Genomic DNA, 20,179 nt, shown 5'->3' with positions numbered 1-20,179 from the left:
AACTCGTTTTTGTAAAGCTTAATCCATATGTTACCCTAAACCAGGAGTTCTTTAATGGATTTTAATGTTATACGCTTTGAACTTTCAAGGTTTGTCAGATGCAGCCACTTCGCTTCTGTATCACTAATAAATCCACTTTTTTTTGGTCTTTCAGCTCTAAGTCCTTTGATCTCCAGTTTCTCCCTTCCTGGTGTAAGGGACTACTCTCAACTGACCCTTGACCTCACCAGGAATGAACTTATAGTGGGAGCAAGGTAAAAACTTATATAATATCTGACCAAAGTTTGGATTGATGCATGAATAAGATCAATACAAATACACAGTTTATATATTTCTATATTAAATGTTTATATTATAATTTATAATTTTTAATGTACATTGTATATAATGTGTATAATTAATATTATATAAAAATATATTTCAAATTTATTTAAAGTCATTTTATTCAGCGATAAAAGTGTAAAACAGAAGCATTTTCACAAGAGGTCTCAGACTTTTGGACCCCACTTTATTTTTCATTTCCCTTGGCATATTAAGGGTACATTTTTATTGCATCTCCAGTAGATAAATCATATAAATGTAACATTTTTCAATCTCTCTCTTATTTTATCTGCAGAAACTACCTCTTCAGACTGAATCTAAACAACATTTCGTTAATTCAGGTGAGAGACAGACCTACAGTGCTTATTAATGTTCAGCATTATCTACTAGATGAGGATTCCTGTTTGATGTGGCCTTGTCTAGGGCTGTCTGTCAGGCCTTTGGGTGTTAGAGAGGGCTGGCTTTTGATTATTGATATTGAAATGAATGGGTCAGTACCCAAAACTGCCTGGACAGACTTCAAAGGAAGCAGCATTGCAGACATAGAGAGCGAGGGGCGTCCTTAGCAAAAGTACCAAGTTTCTAGTCTGGCTCGTAGCTAAAACCTCTCAGAAGGTCAGCCAGGACTGTCTGAGGTCTAAATAAAGCAGTGAAATGAGACTGTGGTGGCTTTCTCACCTGTTGCTGCGGTTGCATATATCTCTTTTATTCCCCCAGTAATCTCTGTGCCGTGTCTGGTAGATGTACCAGACATTTTTTGAATGCTCTCACTCTCAGACCACTCATAATGTTTCATGCATGAAGCAGCTTTTGGTTGAAGACTGAATAAAATCTGAGTATCGGTCAGTTTCATTCTCTCTCACCTTAGATACCCAGCACACATCTGAATGCACAACAAATAGGAGCTAAATAAGCCACTCCATTCACATATTCCCATGTCTGCGTCTAGTGTTTTGTTTCAATGACGTTACTAAATTTGCAGCAGTTTTCTCCGCTGTCCCAGTGGAGAGGATTAGGTGCAATTTCATTTTCCTCCATCTCACCTTCGCCTTTGTATCTCTCCTGGGCAATTCCAAACTGTGAATAAACAAGGCCGATCTTTCTTCATTTCGACTAACTGGAGCATCACAAGTGGAGGCAGGGTCCAAATCGATGAGCAGCATTTTGCCAGCTTTTGAGAGCATCTTTGCCTAAACTGCACACAGAGGGAGAAAATTAAAATGGGCAGATGTTAAAGGATGAAGAATGAGACATTGGTGACAGAATTGACCTGACAACACTAAGTATGGCTTCCTGAATTGTAGCCAATTCACAAAGCACCATAATTAACACATTTAGTGTTGCTACAGTAAAGCCATTAAATGGAAAATACAAAAAAAAACTTTTGAGTTTACACTATCCTTCAAAAGTTTAGGGTCAATAAGATATTTTTGAAAAAAGGAATACTTTTATTCAGCAAGGAAATTGATCAAAAATGACAGAAAATATTTTTACATTGTGCTGGTCTTTCGAACTGTCGATTAATCAAAGAATCTTGCAAAAAACTAGAGTAATGGCTGCTGAAAATTCACCTCTGCCTTCACAGGAATAAACTACATTTGAAAATAAATTCAAATAGAAAACAGTTGGTTAAAATTGTAATAATAGTACTGTTTGTGATGTATTTCTGATCAAATATACACTGTAAAAAAATAACAAGTTGAGAAAACTTAAAAATTGAAGGCAACCAGCTTCAGCAGAACCAGTCTTTGTTGGAGATTTTTGGGTTTTCTCAACCTTTTGTTGCATAAACTGAAAATAACAAGTTGAGAAAACGCAACAATCTGCTGAATCTGGTTGCCTTAAACTTTTGAGTTTTCTCAACTTTAGATTTTTTACTATGTATGCAAACTTTATGAGCTTAAGAGATGTCTTTCAAAAACATAAAAAATCTTTCCAACCTGAAACTTTTGAACAGTGATATAATAGAAATATTAAAGAGATTTTTAGTGTTGATTTAATTTTTATTGTTATTATCTAATGAGAAAATAATTGATTCCATTATAGATTTCTCTTGAGCTTTTATATACTTCATTGAAATTTTGTATAATTATAATTTAGTAACAAAAACTGCTGTAACCAACTAGTATTTTGGCAGGTGCAACCATGGACATTTTTGTTAAGAGTTTCAACACCTATATATCACCTTGTAGCTAGCGATTCTATTATATGCTTTCATTTTATTCTTAGAATAAGCCATTGTTACTGAGCACATTGATGTCTGTATAGTATCCTCTTATTCATTCTTTCCTATCATATTCACACATTCTTCATCTTTTCATCCTGCTCGCTGTACTTTTGTCCACACTTCCACACTTTGCGTGCCACCTCTCTCAGTCTCCTTTTGTCCTTCTCCCCACACCATTAGAGCTATCCTGCATCTTTCTGCCAGGAGTGTAATGGGGCTGACAGAAAGCCAGCTCATCTCAGAAATGTATGTCTTGGTGCCAAACATGCAGCTGTTGGCAGGGGAGAGCAACAGCTCAGACGAGCCTTTTCAACTTTACCCAGACTGGGATAGGGTGAAAAAAGCTGATTCTTACCCTTTGAATTATTCACTGCGCTGACCCATGGGTACGCACCTGCTGTCCTCATTTCCGTGAAACTATGAATAAGGGAAATTTGCCATGGCCTCGTATAACGTACGCTACCAGTCAAAAATTGGACACACTTGACTAAGGTTTAGTTTCTTAAGTGATTTTTAAATGCTTGTTGTTGGAATTATGTATGTCATGTACATATATAAATGCATGCATATAAAACATATATACATACTGCATGTATACACATATACATATGTTACAAAACACCATACATACAGTATGCACATATATACTACCGGTCAAAAATGTGTAATAATTTTTTTAAGTTTCTGAAATATCTTATGCTCACCAGGGATTTATTTATGCATTTATTTGATCAAAAATACAGTAAAAACACTATTCTGAAATGTTATTACAATTATTACAATTTATTACAACTCTTTGAGAGATTTTAAAATATATTTTTTATATTATTATTTATATTTATTTAATATTGATAGCTAAATTTTCAGCATTACACAGTGTCACACAATCCTTTAGAAATCATTGTAATATCCTAATTTGGTGCTTAAGAAACATTTATTATTATTAATGTTGAAGCTGGTATTGTAATAATATTTCACAATATTACTGTATATTTACAGAATTTTGATCAAATAAATGCAGCCTTGGTGAGCATATGTCAGGATCCTGGACTGTTTTGTTGTGTTTTTGCTCATGTGTTCACTGTGACCCAGTTTCTCCCCAGTCTGATTGTGTTCATTTGCTCCAGCTAGGTGTGTCTCATCGTCTTCCCCAATTACCCTGTTTATAAGCCCCAGTCCTTTCAGTTAGTGTTTGTCGGATCTTGAACGTCATACCTAGTGTTTTCCTGTGCCTCCCATGCTCCCAGTTGGATTATTAAAGACTTGTTTGTGAATTCCTCGTCTCCTTGTTCCGTGCTTCCTGAGAAGTGTGACAGAAGATCCGACCAAAAACAGTTACCCCTGCGTCTACCCTCCGTTTTGTCTTCCGTTTTTTCCCTCAGTGTTTTTATTTCCATGGTGCCCCATGGATCCCTTTGTCTGGCCCGAATTCCTCCTCCTCCTCCTGGAGCAGGGGGACCGATCTCTAGAGGACCATACGCGACTGTTCCTGATGTTAGCTAACACCACCAGCTACCAGGACGATGCGCTCTGCTCATTCTATAATGGAAGCCTAAACACCGCGTGCAGAGCGCTGTCGTCCGAAGATGGTCCTCGAGAGGATTTCACCGCCTTCGTGGAGTGGACTCTGGTGAGAAACTAATCGCCCCTCACAGTCTCCCCTGAGGATGATCTCGCCAGATCCACTCCAGACCCAGAGCCCAGCCCACCATCTCCCCACGGTGCGGAGCACCAGCCCGAGCCCACCGATGACGGAGAGCCATTTCCCGCCACGATCTGCAAGCCAGCGCGAAGCCGAGCGACTGAGCGGATGATCGCCCCGGAAGTTGAGCCCAACCTGTCAGACCAGGTGCGAGAGCCGGCGACAGTGCCCATCACAAGGGAGCAAGCCGTGGACGGTGTGAGTGCGGAGTGGAGCTCCGCCCCCTGCACCGCGGCTGAGGGTGAGCTGAGGATAGATCTGGGACTGCTGGACAGAGAGGGGGCGTCCGATCCTCCAGTGCCTGCTCCTCGAATGTGCCCCCCAGTGCCCGCTCTTCGAAAGTGTTCTCCAGTGGCCGCTCCTCGAAAATGCTCTCCTGTGCCCCCTCCTCGAAAATGCCCACCCTCCCACTCGCTCCTGCCTCCACCACCGCTGTCGTCTGGCAGCCCCCCCGCTCGCCCTCAGCCCCCAATCTGTACGGTGCGAGGGGCTGGAGTATCCCTCACCTCCGCCTCCAGCCTCCGAGGCCCGGACTCTGCCTCGGCCCGTAGACCCAGTGGCTCCACCTCGGTTCCTAGCTCCTTCGCCTCCACCGTCACCCCTCGATTCACCAGCTCCACCGGGCTCCCTCGTCCCTCCGGCTCCGCCTTGGTCGGGCGTGGACCCGCCATCGCCTCAGGATTCCTCTCCTCTGGCTGCGCCTCGTCGCTCCGTCCCACCGGCTCCGTTGGGCTCCTTCCTCCCTTCAGCTCCACCTGGGTCCTCAGTCGCTCCGGCTCCGCCGCGGATCTCTGGGTCTCCGTCTCGGTCGCCAGAGCCCTCGGCTCCACCCTGGCCCCCTGGATCCTCGCCATCCCCCTGGCGCGTTGGCTCTCTGTCTCCGCCTCGGGCTCCTCCACCACCTGCTCCGCCACCGTTGGCCGGCCCCCTGGAGTCGGCGGCCATCTCTCCTCCATGGCTCCTCCCTCCGTCGGCTCCACCGTGGGCCACCTTCACGGCTGTGGCCTGGGTCCAGCTGTGCGCCTCCTGCTCCGGGTCCCTCCTGTCTCTTCCCTGGCTCCTTCGTCGCCTCCTTGGTCTCTGTCTGCTGGCCCCCTCACAGGTGTCCGTCCTTCTCCTGAGCCGCCTCCCTAGTTCCCACTCGCCCCTCCCCTTTGGATGTTTCAACGGTACGAGGATGCACCTTCCGGGAGGGGGGGGGATATGTCAGGATCCTGGACTGTTTTGTTGTGTTTTTGCTCATGTGTTCACTGTGACCCAGTTTCTCCCCATGTCTGATTGTGTTAATTTGCTCCAGGCGTGTCTCATCGTTTTCCCCAATGTTTATAAGCCCCAGTCCTTTCGGTTAGTGTTTGTCAGATCTTGAACGTCATACCTAGTGTTTCCTGTGCCTCCCATGCTCCCAGTTGGATTATTAAAGACTCGTTTGTGAATTCCTCGTCTCCTTGTTCCGTGCTTCCTGAGAAGTGTGACAGCATAAGAGCAAATATATATATATATAAAAAAAAAACCTTGACAAACTAATAACAAATATTTGGTCTGTAGTGTGTATGTACATATAAAATATATGGTTACACTTTATTTTATTTTGTTACAGTGTGATTTATACACTTAAGTACTGAGTAATATTAATTAACTACATGTACTTACTATATGGTTAGGGTTAGAATGAGGGTTTGGCTTGGGGTTACTGACATGCAATTATGCACAATTAATTGTTATTATAATACAGGGGTGGGCAAACTTTTTGACTCGAGGGCCACATCAAATTTTCCACATTAATTGAGGGGCTGCATAATATGTTTATGACAAATGAAGCTTTGATTTTTTATTTATTTTTTTATTCTAAATTGACACTCACTTACTACTGTACTATGTATACTTGGCAATTATATTCTTGTACCATCTCTACCTATTTTTATGAGCACTTTATGACACACAGATAAGTTGCATTGGTGTACAAGTCTATGTATAAGACACATTTTATCATTTCATTCAGAAATAATGTAAAATAAACGAAACGTTTACAAACATTAGAAACAAGTTTTTATATTCCCTACACTCCACAAAAAGTCCTGTAAATTTAGCAGTGTTCAGAATAGAAAAAAGAACGAAAACATAAGTAAAAAACAAACAAATTATAGTGGCATTCACCATAAACATATATTATAAACGCCCAGCCTTAAATATTTAAAGCGAAACGGCGGCGTGGTTGCTGGAATATGCACAATTTAAACTCACTTGCCTTTTCTCATTCATCACCAACCCTGATGTGCGCGCTTTGCGCTTGACCTTGATTGCTTTATATAAGTCACCTTGGAAATTACAGCACGTTTCAGATAAAAAACGCGATTTGTAATCCAGAAAAAACTGTACTATATCCATTTTCATAAAAATGTGTGTGGGAAACAGAAGAAGAAATCATATCTTTGCAAGATAAAACGACAAATTATTTCCATGTTTTCCCCAAATGACAGCACCCGTGAGCAGGAGGATAAATCTGGCATTTGTTCTGATACTGGATAGTCTTTTAATCATTTTTAAAACAGTTCCAATACAAGGCATTTTTCAAAACAAATGAACACTTTCACATTTTTAAAACATGTAACTTATTTACGATTGTGCCAGTTTTGTAGTGTATATAGCAATTTTGACTTTTTATTTTGTATTCGCTGTGCGGCTTGAACGCGGCGTCCGTCAAAAATAGACGCGGCGCCTGTCTTTAGTGAAGCCGCGCGGAGAGCCGCTTCTGAAGCGGATCGACTGGAGCGGCGGGATGGTGTAAATCAGGCGTTATATACTGCAATACAGGCTACAGCGCCATCTATTGGATTTTACTGATACTGCATATTGGAACAACTGCATCACGGACTGGATGAAAACGCCCGTAGTTTGCCCACCCATGCAGATTCTTATCATTTTTTTTTAAATCCCTCGCGGGCCGCCACAGGAGTGATAGCGGGCCGCAGATGGCCCGCGGGCCGTAGTTTGGACACCCCTGTTATAATAGTAAGTACATGTAATATGTGTAAAGGACACCTTAAAATAAAGTGTTACCAAATATATAAATAAAACATAAATATTATTATATTATTGTGTGTTGTATGTATTATGGTTATTATTATTTAAAATTCTTAAATTTATTTATATGTTTTAGTTACGTTTATTGATATAGATTAAAAAACTTTTTGGACCATATAGTTAAATAGTTTTTTAATATTTTAATATTTCTTTAACTCTCATACTTCCATTGCAGTTCCGAAATTTTAATTCGGAAACCATTTGACTGGTATTGTAACTAGACGCTTTGCACACCAGCAATTTCATTTTCAACAACTGCTTAATGAATCAACCCAGGCACAGAATTTATTTATAAGTGAAGATCATTTATCTGCACCCTTTTTTTGTAACTACCACCATTGTCAAAGCATTCAGAGACAGTGTTTTTTCGGTGAGATCAGTGCGTGCTGTCTGAGCACACCACAGTGTTGCTGCTGCTGTTTCCCAAGATCTAAACGGATACATGAGGCAGCAGGATTCCACTGCTTCCGCCTCACGGGGGACCAGCCGTCTCATGGGATCAGGAACATCTGATGATGTTGGCATCACTTCGTTGGCACAATGGGGGAGCTCAAGGTACTGAGATTGAGACCCACCCACATACTGTGCTCCTTCCGAGCCTCCCTGAGACTCTTTCATGCTGTTAGTAGGTTCTAACTCAGAACACAGCTTCTGTCAGCTTCTCTTTCCTACTCTGTTCTCTTGATCCCATCCCTTTGGTACGCATTTGTGCAAATGGACCAGATTTGCTTAGATCAGTTTACAATGTGGGATGAACTTCCTCTCTCACAATTGAGGCAACAGAATATAGCCAGTCACAGCCTCCATAGACATTATTGAATCTGTCGTATCTGACTAATGCAATTGCTCAGGAGAAATAAGATAATGACAGTTCATTCTCAGAGCCTGCATTATTCTATTTATGTGCTCATGGCTATTAATTTACATTATGGCTGTATCTAATGTGAAAATAGATGTTCGTGCACCATGCTGTTCCGAAAAACAAAAGTTCAGTCATCATCTAAATGCTTTTTGCAAAATGAGGTGGAATAATTTCTCCATTCGCAAAGATGTAGATGTAGTTCGACAGATATATTAGAGCATGATTTTCCTAGGATTTACGCTACTAGACAGAAGTTTGTACACACTTGAATGAGTTTATAATGATCTTTGGTCTAAAGGCCTATGCTTACATTCTTGATATGTTTTGTAGACAAATATAAATTGGATTTATGTACATTGTATTTTTTGTAGAAAGGCACAGTTTGATTTATTTATTTATTTTTCATGCGTTTAGCACACATGCACCAGGATGCACCCTTATAAAGTTGGTTGAGGGAACGGCTAGAGTATGTAAAGCTACTTTAGCCAACTAAAACATAATAAGTTTTAATTTATGTATAATATTTAGCAATGCATAATTCCTATACATGCATTTGTGTAATTTTATAGTCTTGATGCTTTTACTGTACCTTTAACATGTGGGAAATAGTAAAAATAAACAACTAATCGGTGTATCCAAACATCTTGACTGGTATACCGAATTGTCTCAGAATGTAGAGAAGCTTAGATCTGACACATCAGAGGCTCAGAACCTCTCGAGATGGAACCAGACCAGACGCTTGACCTCAGGATCACTGAAGAGTGATGTGATGTTATGAATGAGGATGAAGAGCTATGGGAGAGGAGCATTCTCTTTACTAAGGAGTCAGGAATGAGATAAAGCCCACAGTTTACACAGTGACAAGACTGGAATGTAAACAGATGGGTCATGCATGAATAAATAAGTTAGTTTGTGGAATCTTTCTCAGTCTATCTCAAGTCTGCATCATCTCTCTTCTTGCTTGCGTGCGACCACATCCTCATAACGGCATCGTACCTCCATCTCTCAGTGGAATCTCTGTCACAACTCCCCCTTCTGTCTTTGTTGATTTTTGTTTTTATGTCATACAAGTACATAAAGTACACTAAAAGGATAAGAACTGCTCAGTCTGATTCGGTTAATAGTTCTGAGGTGCAAGTTCATGTACTCTGCATGCAATTGGATATGGCCTCTGAAAATGGGATTTGGGGTAATAAATCAGTGCTCAGCGTAGAATAAATAAATGAAAAGCAATACAGGTAAACATAAACTGAGAGATTAGTACGGCTGTCACAGCTTTCCTTCTGGTGTAATTTTAGAGTATTTGGCATGGCCAAGATAAGAGCATTTAAGATTAACCTTTCATTGTGCGGCTCTACAGTGTGCCACCTTAAGAATTTCCTCAAAATAGTCATGCCTGATTTTTTTCTATTGCCATTTCACAATGTTTTCATGTGGCTGTCAAGACCTGTAAAGGCTGTGTAAAGAATAAGGAATCTTTTGAAGGTCCTGATCCATTTCAGAGCACAAAGCACAATGAAGAACCCAATCAGATGCTTTTCTCCAAATGATGAAGCCAACCGACATCACTGTATTTGTCTATACAATGATCAAAACGGAAATGTCTATTGGACAAGACATATGAAAATATGGCTGATCATAAATTCTCCCCATCTTTCCCATCCTCTCTGTGTTTGTACAATAGCCTGAAAAAGAGGTCAATAATACTTCACTCTACTCACAGAATTCCCACACATTTGCTCTGAAAGGTACACTGGTCAGTCTTTTTCCAAAATTCAAACATCCGAGACGTCAGTCTCTGCATTGACAAGACAGAGGTCTCTGCTCTCTGTCAACAGACAATGGCGTGAGAGCACTGTGTGCCGAATGCATTCAGTAGACATTGTTACAGCTGCTTTGGACGGCGACCCCTGTGGTCAAGAGGTGACTGCCCCCTTCAGCTGTAACCAATAAAACAGGAAGTACCCAATGTGAGCAAATAGCAGCTGGGAACAAGAGCTGTTTAGATTCTTCTCTGGTGTTGTTTTGGTTAGAGAAATATGTTCAGTGTTCACAAATACTCTGCGGTGATTATGAAACAGCATCCGGCTCAACAGATGGAAATGCATGAGCACAATGGTGGCTGCTGCTCTCATTTATTCTAATCATCTGACAGAGGCTCTCAGGATCACAGCGGCAGCTATGCGGCGTGCTACATTTTTCATATTCTGGCTCTCGTGGGACGGCTGAGGCCTTAGGAAAAGGATGCTCCAGACTGCAGATCAAAATGAGGAAAAGCAATGCTAAGCGTCGTCTTTTTGATATGATCACTCAGTCGTCGCCCAAGGTGCAAATTTCAACTCTCTGACCTCAGAGTTTGATGAATCTGGACTGATTTCATCCTACCCACTCATGATAAATTTCCCTCTGCAATTTGCCCAGATTGAATTATTGATGCAGTCTTTGCCACTGGTGGGCTAATTTGTGACATAAAGACAATGGAAGGAGACAATGAAACCCAATGGGAAATGCCCTTTTAAAGAAAAAAATATTTCACCTGACTTGCAGCAGGCATTTGTACCCACTGCTTGTCTTGTTAACAAAATTACTTGCAAAAATGTTTAATCATAAAAGATTTTTTAATTTGTCATTTGTCAGTTTGCCTTTGGATAAAAAGTAGAAGTAGAAAATTACATTGTTATTAACGCCATTGTTACATTTTAAAGATATTTTTGTCAAATGTCCAATACTACAAAAATAAATAAAATAATTAAAAATAATAATAATAAATTTTTTTAAATTAAATTAAATTAAATAATACCGTAATCAGATTTTTTTTTTAAATAAATAAAAATCAGTATTTTTGACTTGGTAAAATGTCTAAACTTCTTAAAAATAAATTTACAGATAATAAGATATAACTTTTAAAAATATATATTGTAAGACTTTGTTATTCTCTGGGAATATTTTTTTATATTTATTAAGAATATATGACAGTTGGGGAAGAAAACTATTTACTGAAAATAAGTCTTAATATCTTATTCAAGTACATTTCTAAAGTAAATGTATGTTATTTTTTACATTTTAAAGATAAAACACAATGAATAAAGAACTTTTTTTTAAATGAAACCGATTCTATATCCTATGCAAGTTTGTGTCACAAGTACATTTGGCATGGGGTAAAATGAAACAATGAAAGCAATTCTCAGGCTTTGCTTTAATTTTATTAATTTTTATTTTTATTATACTCATCCCTCTTTTTATGTTTAGCAGATAGAAGAAAATGCTGTAGCTTCAAATATATGACTATTATTGGACAACAGATGGCAAGTATTTAAACATCTTAAGATTTTTTTGTTTGTTTTGCTTTCCAGTAAAATGAAACATTTTAATGTTTAAAAATTTGGATATGATGACTTTTTTTAGAGTACTGTATGCATAATTAATATTTTTTACTTTCCCTTATGGAATCAAAAGATATTTCTTCTTTTAAGAATAAACTGAACCAAATTTATTGTGATTTATGCTTAAAAAGCTGCTCAAACGTACTGGGGCATCGTGGTGCCTCAGTCTCTCACATCATTGCCCTTTTGCTTGGGAGTTTTGTAACTTGCTGAGGCAGTTGGGTTCAATCTAAATGGCATTCTTAAATTAAAGCCATCACTCAAGTCCACACATACGCCTTTACTATGTGTGCGATGATGCTTTTATCCTGTTGTTGTAGTGCAACCGCATTGTTAGAGCTGTGCATTAGACACTGACCTGTTGCTTCATTTCTCATCCTGTTTTTCCAGCCCCAAGTAAATGCGTTCAGATGGCACAGCTGTGAACCTTCAAAGGGCTCACTATTTGCATGTCCTGGGCACACACACGTCTCTAGACAAAACCAGGCAGGACCCTTATTCAGGCCTACAGAGCGGGGTGTTCACGCCGATGCTACACTGCTTCTATTTTTCTGATGGTGAATATGGTGCTGGAATGTGAAGTGAGAGAGAGACAGCTCAGGCAATGCCATGGGGGAAGGAAGAGATGCTAGAGAGCATATCTGCGCCCTCTTGTGTAAGGTTCAGCGTTCTTAGACAATGAGGCGAGGGTATTGAGAGTCATGTCACATCTTTGAGGGCAGCGGTAAATGGGGATGGGGCTGCTTGAATAGGACACTCTGTGAAAGGACAAAACAGGGCGGTGCCTCGGCTTTCTTATAGAAGCACACGGACCTTGAAGATCCACCAATGAGACGGATAGCCTCGCTGCTCCAGCTGGCTAGATGGGGGCGGAGCCATCACACTTTAATCAGGGACCTCCTTAATGAGTATGCAAATTACGTTTTCATCCCAAACCAGTCAAGTTTTGGAGGGAAGGGAGTGCTCATGCAAACTCAAGCCCTTCACTTCAAGTATTAGTCAGTGGTATTTTTGACTTGTTTTCTGGTAAAATATCTAAACTTTTTTAAAAATAAATTTACAAGAGAAGTAAAATGGTGTAAGAAGAGAATATTTATTTAAAACAATTGTTTGCGAGGCGGATAAAAAAACAACAACTTGTCATTATATCAAGTATCACAAGTAAATTTATCTTAATTTAAGATAAAAAATAAAAAAAAAATCCAAAAATGAAACATCTCATACAGATTCTATATGTAATTAAAAACAATAATGATTAAGACGTTTTTGCAGTTTAAAATGTTTAAAATGAAATTTTTGCACAGTGTGTATATCCTAAGAAATCATGTGTAAAAGTACTTTTTGTTACGAGACGCTCCTTCAAGGAAGGCAGGAAGACGAGGGATTCAGAGTAATCAGGTACTTTAATGGTGCAAACGTATTCAATAACAGAATAAGGCATAAACATAACTTTAAGACACGACGAAGACGACTACTGAACTCAAGGCTTATAAAGAACACAAACTAATGAGGAAACAAAATTATTAATACAAGACAGGTGAATGGAATAAACGATGATTAACTAATGACAGGAAACCGACCAAATAAGGACAAACAGGAACTAAACAGAAACCAAACCGTGACACTTTTGACAAAGCAACTCACTGGCTTTGGTGTTTTTTTGTTTCTTTTCTTTTCTTTTCTTTTCTTTTCTTTTCTTTTCTTTTCTTTTCTTTTCTTTTCTTTTCTTTTCTTTTCTTTTCTTTATTTTGCTGATGCTTTAGCTTCCTACATGAGACTGTTGGAAAACAGAAGGCAAGGATTATGTGTAAAACACTATCTACAGGAAAATTCATATACAAAGTTTACATTAAATTTTAAAAAGTGCTATCAGTGTCCAGAGGCCTGTACTTTAGCCAGGAAAGTTTAGTTTGAGCCAAACCTGTATTTTTTTTCTTTGCTTTAATATGTGCATGTCAACATTGTATGATTAAATTATTCATATTATATAATTCATTAACAAAAAAGGTTATATTATGCATGCAGTTTTATGACCTTTTAGGATAAAGATATATTTTAGGACAATTTTTCTTTAAAAAAAATTAATTTGTCAACATGTTGTGGGAAGACTGATTTAAAATGGTGTCTTCTTAATGACGAGTAACAAGTGCTTGGAGGTGGCCTGAGGACAGGTGCAGTGTCCCATGATATGCTTTTCAGTTATAACACTTGTAATGTGCAAGCGAGACAATAGCCTTATCAACGGAAGCACACAGCTTGCAAACTATGTAATTCTCCACCATCCTGCCCTATCTTGTGCTCGTATTAGCATTTTCTCAATACTTTATGTGAATGGAATGCATTTTCTAGCTCAGCGTTGTTTCTGTGCCTCACTAATTTATGTATAAATAAATCCCAACTATTTTATCCCTCCATGAAAAATTCATGATACTATTTCATGAGGATGCCAGGGGCAGGGTGCTTGGTGCCGCCACCGTTATTAGAACAGATGAAGTTTGAGTAATTATGCCACAAATAGTGGTGCCGAGTGTGATTTCTGAGCTAGTGCACATACACGGTGCGGTGGCCTCATTAGACCAGCGAGATCCAATTGCAGAGCCACATTAGACTGCACAGTCTCAGCACACATGCCTCACTGTGATTTTCCCTTTGACAGCTTTGTAGGCGAAACGGATGCTCATCTGTGATTTCAACGTCTTTTATACCCTTTAGGGAGTTTTACAGCTATTCCCAGTGAAAAAAAAGGCATTTTGGACTACTTTATGGTGCATCGTTTGTTATTCAAGCATTGTAGGGATGTGAAACTGTCGTTTATCTTTCTTAGCATATGTCTCTATTTTTTTCTCAAACCGCTCCAGTTTAAGAGGAAGCTACTGTGAGTCTATTTTTCACAATCAGCATTGACAGTTTTTATTTGAAAGTGAATCATTGTAGCTATTTTTAATTATTTTATTTATTATTTGTTTTTGAAATAATTCTAATAAGAATAAAAGTAATAATAATAATAATAATTATTATTATTATTAATAACCATTATTTTATTTATTTAATAATAACAACATTATATTATTTTATTTTAATAATAAATTAATGTAAATAAATTAATATTACAGCGACAGCCAAGATGTTTTAAATTATTTGCAAAAATGTTTTTTTTTGTTTTTCTATTCAACAAACAATATTTTGTTGTTTTGTTTTGTTATTATGTTTTGTTTTGTTTTATTATTTTATATTAGTTTATTTTATTATTTTATTTTATTGATAATGCAAAAAGATTAAAGTGTAGTAATAGTAATAAAATTAATAATAATTATTATTATTATTATTAACCTTCATTTTATTTTATTTTATGATACTAATCATGCTAAATTAAATCCAGTATAATACATTTTTTAGAAAAATATTCAAATTATTATTAGTTGTAGTAGTAGTAGTAGTGCTTGTGGTAGTATAACCAATAATAATAACCATATTTAATAACCAAATAATAACCATAAATAATAACCAAACTTATTTTATTTTATTTTCTAAAGCTAAATGAAATCCATTGTAAGACCACATTTCTTGCTGGTGTTTATGACAGGGTACTTGAACCGTACTTATGGGGTTATGGGGGTATAAGACAAAGAAGGTTGAAAAACCCGGGCTTAATGAACAAACAGTTACGTCATTGCCTCTGCATGCTTTTAATCTATATATTACCTCATCCTCTTTGGCATAACGCTTGTCAAAAGTGATTTATCATTCAAAGGTTCACACCTCCCACCAGTGAAAAGCTCTCCCATCACCATGCACCCCACCCTGGTTGATTCTGGCCCCCCATCGGTGGCAGGGTTTCCAACTTCACATTCAAGCCTTCGCCAAACATGGCATACAGTGTGCTTTTCACAGCCTGCCTCTTCAGAATGCTCTTTGGGAATAGCATTGGAGGGCTGGCATTATTCCAGTGTGGTGTGAAGAGAGGGACTGCCGTGGCTAAGGTCAGGGTTAAGCTGACGGATTCTTCCAGAAAACAGGGGCTCACAGGCAAGATGTTAATGACCTGAACGATGACTCACCGCTTAGGCATCCATCATAAACATGTCTCAGTCCTGAAACACACATGAATGCAAACACAAACAAAAGAGCACCAGATCTTGTTGTACCTGACAACTTTGGTGCTGTTAACTGCTTTGACTGGCAAGAAGGAAGTAGCTAAATCTATACATGCAACCATTAAAAATCCTGGCAGTTTCTCAGTATTAAATTGTCAGTTCACCTACAAATGGACGTTTTACCATTATTTACTGATCCTTATGTAGTTTTAAGCCCTTATGAAAACTTTTGATTCTTTTTCACCAAGTGATTGCTGGTGAGCTCCTAATATGATGAAAAAATATTGGCCTCTGCAATAGTTCTCAAATCTTATTCACATGTTGTGTCAAGACATATCAATGTCAATGATGACAAAATGCTCTTGTGTTTATCCTATTTAGAAATACAAATGACATTTGAGAACTGTGGTGTAGGACAAAGTCTTTTTGAATTTTCGCCTTGTTGATCGATGTATTTTTCTTTGTCCAGTTACATCAACTCACCAGCCAATAAGATATAATCTGAAAGGTGCATTGTATCACCTATCAAAATGTCCTTTCATTCATTGAGACGAATGCTATTTCACTTTGGGCTTAATAGTTAATCGGTTTTTGATTTCGCTCTTAATTCTGTCTTGACTTTGCCGTCATTCTTGGTCTCACTTATCCAATCTGCATGAACATGCTCAACTTAATCAAATCCAAATACAACATTGTGGGCTATATTTGCTGTATTTAATTGGCATGTGGGAAAAATGAACCGAGAAGATCTCAATGCAATGACGTTGTCTATTTCTCTTCCTGCTTGCTTTGCCATCTAAAATTCCTCTAGGTTCAAATGTTCACAATAATTATGATTCAGTCCCATCAGTCAGAGCTCACTTGAGCCACAGCATGACAGGTCACGAAAGAGGAAATTGCGCTATTAATACACTAAACCAATTACCATCAGCTTTATCTGCTTTTCCACATTGAACTGTTTCTTATGTTCCTAATATTTCCTTTGAACCTTAGTGGGCCATATAAACAAATGGACTATATTTAGAGCTTCAGTCAAGATCTGAAACCAATGGGACCTCAAGCTGAGAGACAAAGGTGGTATCTTTGTGCTTCTATCTGAATAATTTGTGAAAGTGTGCATGTGATTGTGCACATGCCCAACTTAAGACAGCAGGACTGCAGTTTTTAAGTGCTGCCTCTATTATTGTTGGCTGGACACGCAGCTCTAAAAGGGCATAATTGGGCAGAGGAAAATGGAGTAGCTTGCGCTGGTGGAAAAAAAAAGAGAGAAGACGACGAGGTCTCTGTGCTTGAATGAGACTAGGGGATGGTATTTACATGCAAATTGCATCTGGTCTTCCAACTGTCTAGTTACCTCACCCTTTTAAGCCGCTGGCCCACTTATCATGCTGTTTACACAATAAACATCACAATAAGGTTAATGTCTTTTGATGCATCTGATGTAACCTGGCTCCTGCTTTATTGCAAACAGCTGCCGGGCAACTGAGAATCAAGGCAAGTCACTTTTTCAGGGTTTATTTTGGTTTCCTAGGCAACGGAATGGGGCCCAGACGAAGACACCAGGAGGTCCTGTCAAAGCAAAGGGAAGACGGAGGTAACTTTAAACCCCCAGGTTCTCTTTTGAATAGGCACATTTCTTTTAAAACGCTGACAGCTCATTGGCCAGAGGGGTCGGGTATTGTTGAGGTTTGTGGGAGGGCAATATGTTGAGCTTACTTATTCAATGTTTTAAAGCCCAGAGGTCAGTATTTTCTTTCTTGAGCGTATCATTCACTGAATGTGAAAGGCAAAATGAAATATCCACTAGCAGATTAAAGCATTGCCAGAAAAAAGCTTAGCTTTTTAAAATGGATCTAAAGCCAGGTTCTTTTAACCAACATTAAAACTTAGTTTGACTTTTTTCCCCTATGTATCTTATTATTATAATTTTTGTCATTAACAAAAGCATTATTTCCTTATTTCCCAGAATGATGCACATCTTCTGCTTCGACTGATCTGCTGCTCACTTTCTCAGTAAATGATGAACATGGTGGCAGTCTTGAATAGACAGTACAAATCACAGTTTTTTTCCCTTAGCTGTTCATTTAAGACACATGGCTTTATGCCTCAGTAGCATTAGGGTGCTTATCACAACCCTTCCTGTTTGAAATGCTGTCACTTTTACAGTCAGCTGCACAAAAAATTGATGCTGTGACTCGCTGATCCAGTGTTAGACGGGATTATTTTTGGCTTGTAGTAGTACAAATGAAAGCTGAGGTAATCTCACTCTTTGGTGAAGCGTAAGTGCTCTCACAGGAAACTGTGTATATGTTCAGAATTAATGTTAATAATTTGTGTAATAATTTTGAAACAGTCCCAAAAGGATTGGGCAAGAATCGTACAACAATTCCCTCTGGGTGAACTGAATTTTTTTATTAAATTCACGGTCACACTTTATATTAGGTGGCCTTAACTACTATGTACTTACTTTTTGATGTAAGTACAATGTACTTATTGTATTGCAAAACACTTTTGCTGCTATTGAGGTGGGATATGGGTAAGGTTAGGCACAGGTTTGGAGGTATGGGTAGGTTTAAGGGTGGGTTAAGGTGTAAGGGGTGGGTCAACAGTGTAATTATAAATGTAATTACAGAAATTAATTACAGATGTAACTACATATAGGTATTTTTAAAAATATAAGTACAATGTAAATACATGTATGTGCACAATAAGTACATTGTATCAAATTATTAATTTAAATGTAAGTACGTAGTAGTTAAGGCCACCTAATATAAAGTGGGACCAAATTCACAATACTGTTCAAATGTTTGGGGTCAGTAATATATTTTTAAAGAAAGTAAAAATTTCTATTTTCTTTCTATGCATTAAATTGATAAAAGGTGACAGTAAAGACACTTACATTATTACAAAAACTGTATTTTAAATAAATGCTGTTATTATGAACTTTCTCTTCATCAAATAATAATTAAAATGGTTTCATGGTCTCTACAAAAATAAATTTATAGTTTTCAACATTGATAGTATGAAATGTTTCTAGAGCACCAAATAAGCAAATTGCAATGATTTCTGTAGGCTGAAAATTCAGCTTTGTAAATGTATATTTATAAATAAAATATAAAACTGCTAAACTACAATAATATTTTGTATTACTGTATTTTCTTGATATTTCATAATCCTATTGTAATTTTTGGTTAACAAAATGCAGCCTGGGTGAGCATAAGAGATTTTTTTCCAACTCCAAGCTTTTGAATGTATATATATATATTTTCTATTTTCACTATGATGCATGAAGCAATGTCTGCTGAAATTTAATTTTTCTTGAAATCTTTCTCACCTTATTATTTGATGGGGCAATAAAAAGTTCATTTCACAGAAGACATATTCACAAAATTAAACATGAATTAAACATGGATCGCAGTGTATTTCTGTCACAGCAATGTAGCATACTGCTATTTGCATACATTTTTAATTACATATTTTAAATAGTTTGCAGTACCATAGTATTTTGAACATGCCACTGCTATTGTCATACTGTCAAGTGGATCTGCTCCTGCAGGTGGAGTGTCAAAACTACATCCGGGTGTTGCTTGTCAACAAGACAGAGGTGATCACCTGCGGTACCAATGCCTTCCAGCCCCTTTGCATCACCAGAGAGGTAAGCATCTATCAGTTAAATGAGCTGCCTAAACTGGAGCTTTTATCAAACTGTGTGTGTAATCCATACCGTATCCTCCTCTCAGGCAGGGAACATGAGCAGAGTGTTGGAGAGGGTGAACGGAGTGGCCCGCTGCCCCTATGACCCCCGTCATAATTCGACGGCTGTTGTGACCGAAAGCGGAGAGCTGTACGCTGCCACGGTCATCGATTTCTCCGGCCGGGACCCTGTCATCTACCGCAGCCTAGGAGGAATGCCGCCTCTGCGGACTGCCCAGTACAACTCCAAATGGCTTAATGGTAGATTAATCTCATCATCTCATGTCTGATAGTCTCATATTCCAGGGATCGTCTGAAAACTTCTCTTGATTTGATTTGAAAATTTCTCTTGATGCCCTTCCTTTTTTTGTCCTGCTAATATGCAGCCAACTTTCTGAATGTTGTTCTTCAAAAGAAAATTGTTGATGAGTCTTTATTTAATTTTGTTTATGCTAATAGCAATCTCCATAGGACAGAAAAGTTGTTTCCCCTAGATAACACAATTAAATGGAAATCAAGCTTTTATTTGACTTAAGTCTCATGCTTCACAATTTTTTTTTTTTTATAAAAACCCCCACAATAATCTCCTCGTTTCAGTATAGATCTAAAAAATGTCACAGTCTCTGATCAAAAAATTTCTATTGGATTTCAAACATGTCTCATCAAACATTTCTCATTAGATGATCTCAGCTCTGCTATCTGTGTATTTTATACTTTCTGTATACTCTTACTGTATTGTCTCATTTGTGTCTTTTGCACAGACTTTATGAGAAAGATCTGAGCAGGGTTATTATCAACTAAAACTAAAATTATAAA

General features: G+C 38.2%; 1 protein-coding gene across 1 annotated transcript in view; it reads left to right on the top strand.

The window, feature by feature from the left end:
- Positions 1–20,179, top strand: part of LOC306875752 (semaphorin-5B-like) — a 134,180-nt gene that overhangs the window by 71,005 nt on the left and 42,996 nt on the right. Inside the window, exons 4-8 of the mRNA XM_079426471.1 lie at positions 155–254; positions 617–662; positions 17,202–17,264; positions 19,227–19,325; positions 19,411–19,624. Of these exons, the coding sequence (XP_079282597.1) occupies positions 155–254; positions 617–662; positions 17,202–17,264; positions 19,227–19,325; positions 19,411–19,624 (522 nt within the window). The remainder of the gene's footprint in view (positions 1–154; positions 255–616; positions 663–17,201; positions 17,265–19,226; positions 19,326–19,410; positions 19,625–20,179) is intronic.

This window comes from Barbus barbus (assembly GCF_936440315.1).
Source record: "Barbus barbus genome assembly, chromosome: 10".
In the NCBI taxonomy this organism is placed as follows: Eukaryota; Metazoa; Chordata; class Actinopteri; order Cypriniformes; family Cyprinidae; genus Barbus; species Barbus barbus.
The sequence above is the reverse complement of the archived record's forward strand: the minus strand, read 5'-3'. Positions and strand labels throughout refer to the sequence as shown.